The sequence below is a fragment of the Myiozetetes cayanensis genome, unplaced genomic scaffold (genome assembly GCF_022539395.1).
Source record: "Myiozetetes cayanensis isolate MyiCay16 unplaced genomic scaffold, myiCay2020 scf2-11, whole genome shotgun sequence".
Classification (NCBI taxonomy): Eukaryota; Metazoa; Chordata; class Aves; order Passeriformes; family Tyrannidae; genus Myiozetetes; species Myiozetetes cayanensis.
Window position 1 is genome coordinate 30,816,471 of NW_026087411.1, and position 14,928 is coordinate 30,831,398.

Consider the following 14,928-nt stretch of genomic DNA (forward strand, 5'->3'; position numbering starts at 1 on the left):
TTTGGAAAAGAAAACCCAGACTTCACTTGGGGGTAGAGGGTCACAGCCTAAATATTAAATTGCCCATAACATGTCCGTCAAAGTTAAATGACAGTTGTTGCTAAGGCTCTGCACCAATCTGTAGCAGGATGCTGTGCCTGGAATGGGGAAAACAACTCCAACAATGCCCTATTTGCAAAGCTATCAGTGGTGAATGACAAAAGGGGTCATCAAGCTGCTTTTGGTGTTGACTAATGCTGAATCCAGTCTGACTCCTTAATGCCAAAGTTAAACATCCTGATAGTGAGATGAAGATGTGGTAAACTTGGTGACATATCCAGATAAAGGAATAAACAACTGATACTACTGATAACTTACCTAAAGCTGCTGAGCTGAAGCTGGCCTGGAGACATATGACTGACAGTCAATCACTTTATACTATTAAAGCCCAGTCCCAAATTTAAACGGCAGGGTCTTCTGACATACCCCTTCTTGGAGTGTATGTGTGGAGATTACTGCCTTGAGGGGAGACACCCCTCAAGGTTACTCCTCGAGGCTGAGCAAAAGAGATTTGGTTCTTGGTATGGGTTGAGAACAACACTCTCTACTTAATAATTGGTTTTGCTACCTTTAATACAATTGCTTTAATATAATTGCTTCAATATTGCTTCATAGTGCACTACAAAAGTTGTTATAGCTCCTATACTGTGTAGTAATTCTGATTAAGATATTTCTAATTATTGTCATAATAAATCACATATATCTGATTTGCCATCCTTAATCCCATGGTATGAAGTTGTATAAAGGTTCAATTACACCTAAGTAATCCTTTACATGTAAACCACTGACAAAGCCTGGGGCTAAGACTGGATCCAGCCACACCTAGGCTGCTCTCAGAGGAGCTTGGAAAGCAAGGGTGCCCTTTCTGCACATCGTGCCTCAAGGGGGGTTCCTTCTTTAATAAACTTTTGTCTGAAGATCCACAGGCTCACCAGATACTAAGATGGTAGATTTTTCTTGCACATGCGATTGTCACATTCTTCTTGGGCTCCATAAATCTTCATGAGTTAAACACGCCCTGTGATGTGATGGTCCCCTTCCACAATCCATTAGCACCCCTTCCCAACTATTCCTCTGATGCTGCTAGACAATGCATTCCTCCGAAAAGTGTTTGATTAGCACACTATTTGACAGCTGTCTTCCAATGGAAAGCAGCAAGTCCTGAACCTGCATCAAGCCTGCTGTGCATCAGCTGTGACTAACTCAGCTGTAACCTGAATTCTGGAAGTGCCTGATGCCATCCCAAGGGATGTTATGTTAAGGATATAACACCTCCAAGGGGACATTCAGATGTACAATCAAGTAGAAGAAAGGACCAGAACTTAGACCAAAGGAGAGCACACTGCTAGAAATACAGGTCTGGTTTTGTCAGTGAAAAACTTTTGCAAGTGTACAGTATTATTACTTAACCTCTCTCCGTGGACCTTTACACACTATGCACCTACCAGCAAGAGTGGAAATTATTTGGTATACCACTTAAATTCTTCATGTTCTAGTGAAAAGAGGACATACTCAGAAATTGCACCAAAGATTACCATTCTGTTAGCAGGGGAAGTGTTCTTCTTCTCTGCAATATGCGTAAACACCAACATAATAAAATATATCTATATTTCACAAAATTAAATGAGAAAAAAAGCACAGCAACACAGAGGAGATACACAGTAGAAGAATTTGCAGTCCTAGGTAACCAGAGTGTTTTCCTTCTACTCCTCTTCATTGGGAATGCCTGTTTTACCTCAGCCTATTTCATGAGCATTTTGAGAAACATTCTTCTCTTGCACATCCTAGAAAGCGCGTATTCACAAAAGAAACTTTCAAAAGCACATACAGCAAGTAAATATTAAAAGAGAAAGAAGAATGTGCAAGACATAACGTCTCCTTCACAAAAGAAATCTTACACTAAAATTTTAAGCAAGTTGCCTGGCCCTCAGATCAGGCCCCTCCCCGTTTAAGTCCTACCAATCAAATCTGTCAGAATGCACTAACTTCCTAAGGACACCACCACCTTTTTAATGGGATCTTTCTTTAGTGGAAGAAGGTAAGAGGTATGATTTGTAGCTACTAAATTAGCATTAGGGTAGTCACAGTCTTTTATCAGTTCCTCAATACAAGAGTCTTTCAAGTAACTTTACAGCACCCACACTGCTTACAGCAATCAAAACATGAAGCAAACTCATTAAATGAGAGAGTCTCTGTTTTCTCCAAAAAAAAAAAAATCTAAAGACGACCAGGAGAAAGACATTCATCTCAGTGGCTGCACAAAGGAAGACTAATGCAGATATGGATTTATATTTTCATTCTTAAAGAAAATAAACATAGAAACAAAGGAGCACATACAAATAGCCAAAGACATATTACAGATGAGAAGGGCTTCCCCATCTTCTGTAAGAGTCCTTTCCATGTAACAGCTAAGTCAAAATCATAAGCCACTGGAAAATGGAACTTGACAGACAAATACATGATAGGATGAGCCAACACTTGCTCAGTCTCTTAGGGACGAGTGATTTTCTGTGAGGGTAGTACAACCCACAGCTCAACAGTGATGTTTTGTAAACAATAAAACGAAGTGCTTCATTCTGTGCCTTGCAGTTGCCTACAGATCCCGCTTTCCTACCCTGCCAACAGGACATTTCGGTAATTTGGAGAGCAGCACTTCTGAAGAGGCAGAGGTTCCTCTCTGCTGCTGACTACATGTTACTGAAGTCACTGCCAATAATTTCTGGATGTGCAGCTTCCCAGTTCTAAACCCCTTTATGCAAAAGCCTTAAAGAGGGAACAATCCAAAGACACTACATGAAGAGAGCACTAGCTAAGGAATTCTAGAAGATATAATCTCCTCCATCCCTATCTAATGGAAAATGAATTACATAAAAAGAGAGAGCTGATGACCAGCAGCTCAGCTTACAATGCACTTATGGCCAACAGGGTCCATAACCCACCCTTTATTACCTTTACTGCCAGAGGCCTGGGATGACTCTAGCTGCTGTATAAAATTCAAGGGGAAAACCCACACTGGCACTTTTTCCTGATATACGTATGTCCTGCCTGCTGGTGGGTATGGCCAAGTTCTCAAATAGCTTGGGCCATTCCCTCTGCTGCCTGAAATAAGGGAAGCTGATGTACACATTTAAACATGTCATTCACTGAGGAAAAGGACAATGATGCAATACAAACTATTACAATACACCTAGTGGGTCTCAAGCTATCATGGAAGCTTAGGGTTTGTGGGTCAACTAGCTAGCATAACAGCAGTTTTTTCTCTCGCAAACCCAATTTTGTTTTAGAGATCAAGCTTCTGTACATTCATTGAAAAAACAAGGTACTTCTTCCAAATGCTACTAGTTCTGAGCTCCAGCTCCAGCCTCCTTCATAGAGTCTCTTCTTCCAGGTGTCCAGTCCACTCCTCCAGCAGCAGTTGACCAAACACCATTAGGTTGGCTCTGGGCAGCGCACAGGCAAACGAGTCCGCAGTAACAGTGTTCAGATAATGTAATAGCTTTCATTATAGTAAGAATCCTCCTCAGAGTCCTCACTGTCACAACTGCTTATGGGCAAGATGGAGTAGGTGGAAGAAGTGACACTGTTGTCATTGTCTGTCGCTGGTTTCACCATCACCTTCTGTTTCTCTGCATTCAAAACACACAGATACAAAAGTCAGCTGTAACTGCAGTACCCACAAGTGCTAATTACCAGTTGTCTGAAACTATATTATAGTCTCTCACTGCAGTTTGATATATGTCTTTCAAGCTGCAGGGCATGGGCATTTTTCTTTTCAGTTTTCAGCATTAAAAGAACAAAGGGTTGGGGGTTTTTTGTTTGTTTGTTTTCTTAAGTGTTCTAAAGTGTTGTCTTTTCCTGTTAAAATAACAGAGGTGAGGAGGAGATATTCTCCATCCCTTCACAGGCACACAAGTGGTAATGGAAATGGACAACTATTACAATGCTTGGCTAACTATTACAGGGAAGAAGGAACAAAATGTGGTAAGGAGCTCTCACACAAAAATGGTTGGTCAGGACACTTACAGGCCCATCAAAACTTTCATACATTAATGACTGCAAGCTGTCCTTCTGGTGCCCATTCTACTGAGGCTCTTGGAAATGTTTCTTAGGAAGCTCTGACAGCTCCTCAAGAGCCACTTGCACCATTATTCCTCTTTCAGTGGGTTTACTTCTTAGGCATTAATTTTAAATAGACACATTGTTATCTTCATTTTAATCAAAATGTTTCCATCACTGAATAAAAAAGATGGCACAGAAACCATTTAACCTTCCTCCTGAAGTGTGTCACAGTTAAGCTACATGATTTCCTAAACAGTCATTTATGAAGGTAGAATATGAGCTTATTTCCTTTTTTTTCAATCAAGGATGAAGACCACTGGTTTAGCATGCAGTGGGCTCCAATGAAGGCACCACTGCAGCCAGTCCCCATTAGCCACCTGATGAGACACTTCAGGAGCTATGAAATACTCTGCCCATGTGCACACTGCACAAGAGCTGTGTCAGTTCTGCAGAGGTGAAAGCAATTCATGAAGCTGAGCCAGGCAGTCTCTGAGCAGTGTACCATTTCCTGAGGGAATCAGGCTGAGATGGTTGCATAGGTTCTAATTTCAGGCTTGAATTAGCACTGCTTAGTGATGTCACTCTACGTCACCATGGAGCATCTGAAAAGTTTCAAAAGCACCTTTCTTTCATTAGGTAAAAGGCTTGACACACTGCAAAATGAAGGATCATGCACTGACTTCTACGAAGGGAAAAGAAGACAATTACTTAAGGGAAGAGAGTAACAGAAATTTGTTAAAGAGCAGCAGGAAAAGATGTCTACATTTTAGCACCTAGATACCATTGTCAAGTGCTCTAGAAACAAATCTGGAAGAAGGAAGCAGAGTAGGAATAGCCCATACTAGAGTTTTTTTAAAACTATCTCCACCGTGCACAGTCTTTTAGCTACAACTAGCCAAGATGTTATGTCTTTAAGCCACAAAAATAAACATGGCAGAGCAACTGCCAGTTCAGCCATACACTTACATGATATACCAATGTCCCTTTCAGAGATTTCCTATATAAATCTAGCACGTGGAAGATAATTCAGAGCTTCTCATCTGCCACTGCCCTGCTGAGTTTTTGCAATTCTGTACTCAACAGTTTAGCAAGCGTGCCTGGCAAATTATTAAAGGACCATTCTATATAGTTTTGCTTTTATTTAGTGATCTCTTGGAAACAGAGTAACCTTTAGCATGGTTAAATTAAGATATCCTGAAAGACTGTTGAATTAGTACTGAAGTCTTTCCCCAACCTTTTTATTAATTTTATTTTACTGTGCAGTAAAGCTAGTTACTCAAGAGATCTCAGGATTACTTTTCTAGTGTTTCTGCTGCATTCCCCGAGCATCTTCTTGGTATATAAGTGCCAAAGAAAGTTGTACAAAATAGATGGAATAAAAGATTGTACTCATCATGCCACATCCACCCACCTCTCACCTTTCCGCCTTCTGATAAGGGTCAGGCGATGCTCTTTCATTTCCACATCCAGTTTTTCTACCATCCTGTCAATGCAGTTATCTAGCACAAGAGAGCGTGTCTTTGATTTGATCTCCTGCCTGCAGATGGGGCACTCCACTTTACGTTTCGTCCACTCATCGATGCAGTAGGAGCAGAAGCTGTGAGCACAGTTCAGAGTGACCGCCTGTGGAATTCAGCGGAACGACACTGGTCACAGCGTGCTTATACATGCATTGTAAAGAAAAAACATACTGAAGATGGAGAAATATTACATGAACACTTCCTATAAGGAAAGAGAGGGAGAGCCTAAAGCCCCTTTTCTTTAGCCTTTGCAGGGGTTACACATGCAAAACCTCCCAAGCCAGAGGGCAGGCCAGTTATACAAGCAAGTTCATAGTGTCACTGTAACTCACAGCAAGACAGATACAGACAAAATGAATTAATTCTAGGTTTCCCCAATTTGAAAAGGATAAATTCTGAAAAAGCTCAGATATTGCAGAATAGCATCTTAAATTACTGAGAAAACAGAAATTAAAATTTGAGCTAGCTCTTAAGCCATTATAACAAGACTAAAACACCAGGTTTCCCCATAGTAGAAATGAATGTAATGCAACTGAAGTTCCAGCAAAAATGAACAAAACTAACAGTCTCCATGTCAGGCATAGCCTATCAATTCTAGAATCAAATGAAAACAGGCCAGTTTCTCAAAGAAAGTGTTTATCTGAACAATATAAACAGTTCAGGATTTAATTGATCTAACCTCTCCATACATCTAAAACTGAAACAGTCCAAGCCCAGTCAACTTAAAGCAAGGTCGACTACAAAATGATTCTTCCCCAAGCAGGCTGTCAGCAGTGACTCAGAGCACCAGTTCAAAAACCTGCACAAGCGTTCCAAGCTTATATGCATTTTAGGGTTAAGCACTCATGTCTACTCAGGTAGAGACATTAAAGCTGAATTTTCTGTCCAGAAGAGTCAGAACAAACAGAAGGGATTTCTGAATCAACCCCTTCCCATAACAACTCAGTGTTGGGACTGTTAAACTAGTGAAGTAAGGAATTAGGCTTAACTACTGCTTTAACAGAACTAAGAAAAGCTTCTCAAGTCTCTTCTTCACTGGCAAACCCATACACGATTACACATACCTCAATAAAGTGCTCAGAACAGATTGTGCATTGCAACTCATTCTCCAACACATCATTCATCTGATTCAGCACCTCTTCTTTTTGGGCTCTCACCTTTTCCTTCTCCTCCTAGTGGAAAAGTACATATGTCAACAAATACATCAATACATGTGTCAACAAAGAACAAGATTTTACACAAGATAATACTGGCAGGAAGCACGTGTGCAGGAGAAGGTAGTACAAACAGGAAACCATACTGCAAGTCTCCACATGTCAAGTCTGTGTCTATTATAATACCCAGCTATGTAACCTCCCTCCTCTTTGCAGTCACAGCAGTATTGAGAATATTCCCACGCACTGCAGAGAACTTAGTGACGTCACCCTACGTCACCATGGAGCATCTGAAACGTTTCAAAAGCACCTTTCTTTCATTTGGTAAAAGGCTTGACACACTGCAAAATGAAGGAAGAACAGCAGCCGCTACCAACATTCCCTTCAGCCCTAAGAAACTACCAGCTGGATCAATTTTTTCAGAATCTTTTTCAACCCATTCCTGGCATGAGTTTAGCTTAAGCCAACAGTTCTTTTGATGTCTGATATAAAAAGCAAAACACACAACAGACAAAACACCTCAAATGTTAAAAAAAAAAGGCATAAAAGTTTAAAACATTTGTTTGCATTTAATAGCCCAATAATCTTTTTTTGGTTGTTTGGAGTTAAATTAGGCTGATTAGGCTAGGTACTTGCTTTATCTTCTAAAAACAACAGAGAAATTCTTCCAATTGAAGCTATAGTTGAAACAGTAGCAGAGTTCCAAAGACGACATAAAAAAAAAAAAAAAGAAGCAAACTGCCAGAGGTAGATATTGTGAGAATTTCCAAGAGTAAGACACAGAAAGAATCTCCTTAATTACTTTCCTATCACCACCTTGGGTCAAGGGTAGGAAGAAATGTGGCTTATCTCATTCATTATTCAAATTTCATGTTGCTTTAGTCCTACACTCCCTTATACAATTGCTGTCACACTGCTGTTTTACTTATACGCACTTTAACTGAAAATGAAGCACCTCACTTTTCAAACATTTTTGGGTTTTTTTTCTGTTGGTGTTGGTCTGTTTTTTAGTTTTTAAAGAAAGGGTGGAATGGGCCCACTGCTCCTGTACAATGCACAGTTCAGGTGCTCTTTGCTTTCTTTACGACTGAGAAAGATCTAGTAACAACTGTTCAATACTACTTTATGAACAGGGCAAGGTGAATCCTCCCCCAGTCCTGGGAACCAGAGTCGGCTGCCACCTCAAAATACAGAAATTTTGCACTATGGGAGGCCAGGAAGAACTAAGACAAATGTAAAATAAACCATTTATTTCCTCAGCTGCAGCATATAATTTTTCACTTATGAATAAAGCTGAGAATTCAGTTATTCCTTACCTTTGTTTCTTCCAGTTCTTTATTCTTGGCTCGAATTATCTCCTCAAAATCTTTTTTACTACGGCTCAGCTCTTCCATCAAAGCATGATGCTGTAACAATACCATCCCAGAAGTTATGGTCATAGTCATGAGTTTCAGCATACTCATTTCTCCTAATTTCCTAAAAGAGCAATATTGCCATTGCCAAACTCATATGTATATATGAGTTGAGGTGTTAAGGCAGTTTATCCTTAGCTTAAAATCAGAACGTAGTGCCAGTTATTTACGACCTTCCCAGCGTCACTGCACTTTCATTTCCTCTCCCAAGTACTCTTTCATTTCAGTTAGGTTTTACAGTCTGTTAGACACCAGATCAGTGATCAGAGGTGAGGAGGATCTGTATCCTCATGGCAGGTCCCTGGACCCCACATGGGAAAGCCCCAGAGTAGCTGTCAGTCACAAACAGCCCAGGAAAACTAAAACACACCACATCTCTTGGAGCCCCTAAACCAGGCTCAGAATGGCAGGGACAGTGAGAACACTGCCCCTCACCTGAGCCTGGAACCCCAGAGCGGCTGGTGAACCAGAGACACCCTGCCTGGAGGGGTTGGCCATAAGGACCAGAGTAGATAAACCATAGGCATGTGTTTGCCTTGTGTCACAGCCCTGCCACTTGGACATGTAAGAGCTGGTCTTCTACAAGGTTATTATATGGTAGCTATATGATCTGCCTCTCCTTCTTCCTCCTTTTCTCTTTTTACTCTCTCTGCTTCTCTTTCTTTACTCCTTTCTTGATGCTTTGGGTGGCTTGGAGCTGGAGGGTTGGATCTTGACTTAAGTGTTGTGGATTAATAGTATATCCTGAGTCAGTACTGTGGTGGAACATTTTTGTCTAGCTTTTGTGGTGTGCTTTTGAGCTTTGGCCAAGCTCCCTTATTTGCTCCCTTAAATTAATAAAGAAATCGCTTGGGAACAAGACCGTGACTTATTCTGTTGATGCTATCTCGAGGTATTAAAGAACACTATATCTATATATTAAACTCCTAGCTAAGCCCAGGAGCTGGCATCTCCTGGGCTGGAGTCTTACACAGTCAGCTAAGGTAAAGTCCTCATCTTCTACCAAGAAGCCACAGCAGTAAGAAAGATTTAAACATCCCAGTTAAGAAGTTAGACCAAACCTAGACTCATAACCACTTGCCTCTTGTAGGACCTGGGCTAGCTGCTCCTTCAAATTCTCTTCCCCATGTTGCCACTTTTCTCCCTGGGTGGGGTAAGAAGTGGGACACAAAAAAAAAAAGACTTGAGGAAAGCAAGAAACAGAAAATTACTATTCTGCACACTCTCTTTAGAGGATATGCTTAAAGAAAGAACATAGGTTTTCAACAAACTCTGAGATCTCCTAGTCTAGTGTACCACAGAAACTAGAACTATCATTTACTGTGAAGAGTTAAAATGGATATATCATTTGCAGTTACATTTTTGAACACCTCCACAGTATTTCAGCTCTAAAGGCACCAGCATGTTCATAGAAGCAAAGAGGTCAGCAACAGCTAAAAGCTGCAACTCTATCTTTGAGCACATCCAGGGAGGTCAGACATACCTAAAGCTCCAGCTGAAGTTCACACTGTGCCTAAGGACACAACTCCAGACTTTCTGTACCTCTGATACTGGTACACTGCCTTTAGAAGCAGACTTTAAAGGAAGTAACTGATAAATTATTAAACTCACTCCAAGATGAATCCTAACTTTCTTAAAACCAGTTTTTGAGCAGTCTCAAGTTTGAGCAGTTTGTTATCTAAAAAGCTATTTATCAACATACATGAACTGCATGAAGATACACATAGCAAGACAGGTTTCTTTGAAAATAGGAAAGTAAAAAATCTCCTTCCCTCCAAGGATTAAGATATGCAATAATTCATTGCTTGGAAAGCGAGTGGATTCGCCATGCAAACTGGACATTATTTCAGGCATATACAAAGAGAAATTCACACTCAAAGTAAATACTTTTCAACTATTCCTCTCTGTAACCACAGGAGATCAGGCAGAGACTTTTCATTTTTTATTAAAAAGCAAGCTTCTTTACCAACTGAAACGCTTTACTTTGCGCCTTTTCCCTAATTCCCCACACAGCCAAATTTCTTCAGTCTTTGCACTTTTTTTTGGTACAAGTTAAGTACTTCCATGAAAATTTTAACAGGGGTAATTCACACAAACCTTATTTGTGTTACTCTATAGTTTAAGAGCTATTTTGGATTCCATAAAAATGAAGACAGGCAAAAATGATTACCACCATTATACCTCTAGCTTCTGCTGCTCTTTACAAAACATCCTCTCCAGCTCTTCCACCTGCTGCTGCTGATGCTCTTGTTCCATGCACAGCTGGTCCTGCAACTCCTGCAGCTCCTGCTCCATTACCAGGATCTCCTTCTGAGCACACTTTCTACGCTTCTGCTTCACATTCAGAACTGCTGTCTGCTTCTCCTGCACTTTGACCTTTAATTTCATTACATCTACTAGAGTTTTCCTCAGCATTTTCAAGCCAGTCCATGACTCTGTAAGACCAGAGCCTTTCTGGTCCTTATGGGGGACAGGCACAGCTTTCTTGGAGTGAACAGGGCTAGTATGCACCGGAGCGCTATCCCCCTCACTTGGTCCAGGAGCAGGCAGCTTGACATCCATCTTCTCTGTTAAGCGTTTGGCCTCTTCTACCCGTTCCCATGATTTATCCAAAGGTTCATTGTCACTGGACACTCTGTCTCTTTTGCATCTGGAGTTTGAAGGGCCTTCTGATCCAGATGTCTCCAATTCCTCCAAACTAAATTTACGTTTAGTTCTTGAACTCTTAGCTTTCCCCAGGTCACTTCTTTGGGCTAAAAAGGGCCTAATTTTCTCCCATTCCTCTTTAATTACTTCATACTCATATTCAGCAGTCTCTCTGTTTTCCAAAGGCACTCCCAACTGGATACGGTCTCCTTCAGCAATAGGATAGACTTTTGATGGATCCAGGCGCTGTTTGTTAAGCCAGACTCCATTTAGACTCTGCCAACAAACACAGAATCAGCAAAATTTAATATGTAGTTACAAAGTCCTCTCCAGGTTATTTCTGGCAACTGTAAACACATCCAACCTCTTCAGTGCTGCAGTAAGAGCAAGCCACCTCTTTAAATAAACCCTGCAATATCCAAGTTATTGGCCGGGTGTTCCAGCTACACTGTGTTATTTACTGTGCATTATTTTTGCATTACCAATTTTGTGAACAAGCACTAAGAATAACACTTTAACATACACACTAGAGCAGAAGGAAAAGAAGGGGGGAAAAAGGCACAAAAGCTTGTTGAACATTTTTCTTCTACCAGTGCTGTTTTAAAGCAAATTACTGATTTTACAGTTTTCAGTCCGAATGAGAATGTGGCAAGATCGCAACCCAAAAAACAGATCACTGAAGTCAAAAGCAAGCACTAGGTGATGACTCTCAACATTTTATTCTACTTAGGTGAAAAGGAGTTTCAGGAGAAACTTGTTTGAACATAAAGCATATCTTTTCTAACAACAGATTCTTGTTGTAGTTGATTATAATTAAAGCAATTGTGTCACTACAATAAGGAGTTACAGTTTATTCTTCTTTCATTTGTACTACAAGAACATTACCCTTTTAAAGGGTAAAATCCTATGCCAAAATTCATAGGATTTTTTTTAAGAAAGCAACACAAAACAGGTGCCCTTGGCAAGGCCACAATGGTCTGAAAAACGCTACACCAAAAGGTGAATCTACATACAGAAAGTAATACGATTTGCATCCAAATTGCAGCAGACTGAAGCTTCCTGAAGGGAGTGCACAACAGGCAAGACACATTCCCATGAACCTTCTATCACACTTACATCATACTATATCATGGCCCATACGTTGCTTGACCCCAGCAAGGCATTCTTTTCAATCAATCTCAAGAGAACAAGGTCTTCAATAAGTCTCGGTACCTTGTTATCCTTGACAGTCCACTGGCCTTCTGCATTCTGCTGGAAAACACAGTGCTTACGAGAGATCATCAAGGGACAGGTTTTTGACACCAGCTGGTATGTGATATCTAATCCTCGGCCTATAGTTACCTAAAAATAAAGTAGGTTAGTAACTGCAATCATCAACATGGTAAATTCAATTTATGTCATTTAAATTTAAGTACAGCAAAACTCTAGCATCTTATAGCTATTTCCAAAGAGCCTGGTATAATATGACTTTTTTTTTTTTTTTGCATTTAAATTCAAGAGTACAGAGAAAATGGAAACCTACAAAGTTTGAAGTATTATCTTTCTCTCCCACTGAGGAAAATTTGATTTCTCTGAGCCTTATGGACCTCATGGTTTCATGGACATCTTTCCTAAGCAGCACAGCTGCTCAAAGCCACCCTCAATCCATCCATGTCCCACTTTAGACATTACCTAACTAAACACCGTTTCTTCAAACCAGCACTATTGTTTGTGGCTCTCAATATTACTTCTTACCCTCTTCTTTCGCTGGCTGCATCTGTTCCAACTGTCTGTAAACAACAAAGTTGCAGGAAAAAATATCCCAGAAAACTGCCATAAAAAAGTGCACACACAACATTGCCCTAAACGCACGATACTTTTGTAAATCACACCATCAATCTTATGGCTCAGAATCTAAGCTGCATGCAACTTGTAACCAGTACTGAAAGTGATCCAAATAATCTGATTACACTCTAATAGTATCTTCTGGAAGAAGGGACATAATTCAATTGTAGAATTTCACAGTATCTTATTAAATGCCATCTAATTGCAGATTGCCATTTAAAGCATGTCTCTGCTCTCCCTCCCTCCACTGCCTCTCCTGCACACTTTTCTTACTCATCTGTGCATTGCACATTACCTGAGCAGGTCTCACCTTGAGTTTAAAGCCACAACTCAGACTCCAATGTCATAACTAAATGCAAGGAAGTAAACTAAGATGACAAAAGCAAACTTAACCATGTTGTTCTCACCTTCTTAAATATTTCATATACATTAGGGTTCTGTCAATGTGGATTGCATCTTTAAGAGGTACAGAAACTCAGGTGGATAAAGAGTCCTCATTTCATGTGCAGTCAAACATAAGATCAGCTTTGCACTTGTCCCTGCAGCAGCAAGAGGGGGCCTGAGCCACAGGAGTGATTCTTATGACCCAGTCACACCCATCTGCAAGGCCTCACAAACGAATATGAGTGAGACCAAGTAGGGACAGTCACAAAACTTCCCCTTGATCAAGTTCATTTAGCAAACAGGGGTGCAAAATGTGTTACCACTCACCTGCTAGAGTTCAGTGCTGCCCACAGCAATACCAGCACATCAAAACACATCCCCATGCCTTGGGCATGCCCTTTGGCACTGAAGTGGTCACAGCACCAAGCCTGACACAGTTCAAGAAGCATCTGGACAATGCTTTCAGGTATATGATGTGATTTTTGGGGCTGTTCCATGCAGGACCAGGATCTGGACTCAATGATTCTCATGGGTCCCTTCCAACTCATGATATTCTGTGATTATGATTTAAACCCCCAGCAGAAGTGGTTCGTGCTCTGCGGCCTGGCATACCTGCAGCATCGAGATGCCGTCAGCCCTCCTGCTGTCTGTGACAAGTGCCATGCAGACAGCTGGAGCAATAACATCCCAAATGGGATTCTCTGCACACTTACTGGACTCTGGTGGCAACTTCTGCAGATGTATCAACTTCGGTCCTTCACTAAGGGTACCTGCACACCTCAGGGCTTCAAATACACAATGGGAGAGTAAGAAAAATATACATTTTCTTAAAGACTTGACTAGCCCTGAAAAATGAGTCTGAAGGGGCACCTTCTGCAGTGCGTGAACACAAAGCAGCTGGCGACTGCATCACCCACACCACCTAAACTACCCACCTGGTTTTGACCACCAGAACAGCAATTCCTCCTACACTGCCCCAACCTCACCACACATCTTTGCCTGCTGTGTTTAAGAGTACAAGGGCCCATTTTGCCTTTTCAATTAAAAAACACGAATGCTGAAAAAAGGTTATTCCTGCACCGCACCGAAACACAACCGAAACATATTTAAAGCGTGACCTCGTTTACACCTGAACACCTTAAACCACACAAGTGCAATGCCTTATTTAACCTCGCCAAAGCATCGCCTTGTTAATTAGGCTGTGGACTCCTTCCCCCATCCGCACTTGGGTTACTGTCACACAAACAGCTCCCATCTAAATACGACATAAGACTTGTAAAGATAAGAAGAACCGAAGACTCGGCACAGACGACTGCAGCGCCCGGACCCGCCCTGCGCTCCCTCCGCGTCACCGGGGCTGCAACGCGCCCGCCGGGGCCGCCCCTCGGGGAGACCGGGGCAGCGCTGGGGCGGCCCCTCCGAACGGCCACGAGCGGCGGCTACTGGTTAAAAGGGCCTTTCTCCTCCCGGGAAGCGCCACAAGGAACAACGAGGGCCCCGGAACAAAGCGCTCCGAGGGCCGCTCGCGCGCTGCCCGGGGCGGAGCCGGCCACCGCACAGCTCCGCCCGAGCGGCACCGGCACCGCCAGCCGGCACTGGGGGCCGGCTCCGAGGGCCGCGCCTCGGCCACCCGCCCGCCCCCTCCGAGGGGCCCGCGGGGGACTCACCTGCGTGCCGGCCTCCAGCAGCAGCCAGTCGCAGCTGGCCCCGACTCGGCGGAGGCACCAGGCGAGGCGCGGCGCGCCGCGCACGGCCATGGCTGCCCCGCGGCGATCGCGGCGGCACCGGCGGCCCTCGCGCGGGGCGGAGGACGAGGCGCCGCCCCGCTGCCCGGCCCCGCGCGTGCGCCCCGCGAGCCCTGGGGGCCGCTGGCGCTATCCCATTATCCCA

General features: G+C 42.5%; 1 protein-coding gene across 2 annotated transcripts; it reads right to left on the reverse strand.

Moving 5' to 3' along the window:
• Positions 1-1,558: 1,558 nt before the first annotated feature.
• RNF8 (ring finger protein 8) lies at positions 1,559-14,833 on the reverse strand. Of its 2 annotated transcripts, none has more exons than XM_050314567.1 (8): positions 14,706-14,833; positions 12,043-12,171; positions 10,366-11,106; positions 9,266-9,328; positions 8,089-8,178; positions 6,683-6,790; positions 5,517-5,721; positions 1,559-3,665 (listed from the first exon to the last, which is right to left on the reverse strand). In XM_050314567.1, the coding sequence occupies exons 1-8, from the start codon at positions 14,793-14,795 to the stop codon at positions 3,520-3,522; spliced, it is 1,572 nt and encodes a 523-aa protein (XP_050170524.1). In that variant the 5' UTR covers positions 14,796-14,833; the 3' UTR covers positions 1,559-3,519. The 2 variants fall into 2 exon arrangements, with proteins under 2 accessions (XP_050170524.1, XP_050170525.1); XM_050314568.1 differs by having other exon boundaries at positions 12,043-12,161; positions 14,706-14,791.
• Between the last annotated feature and the right edge of the window lie 95 nt (positions 14,834-14,928).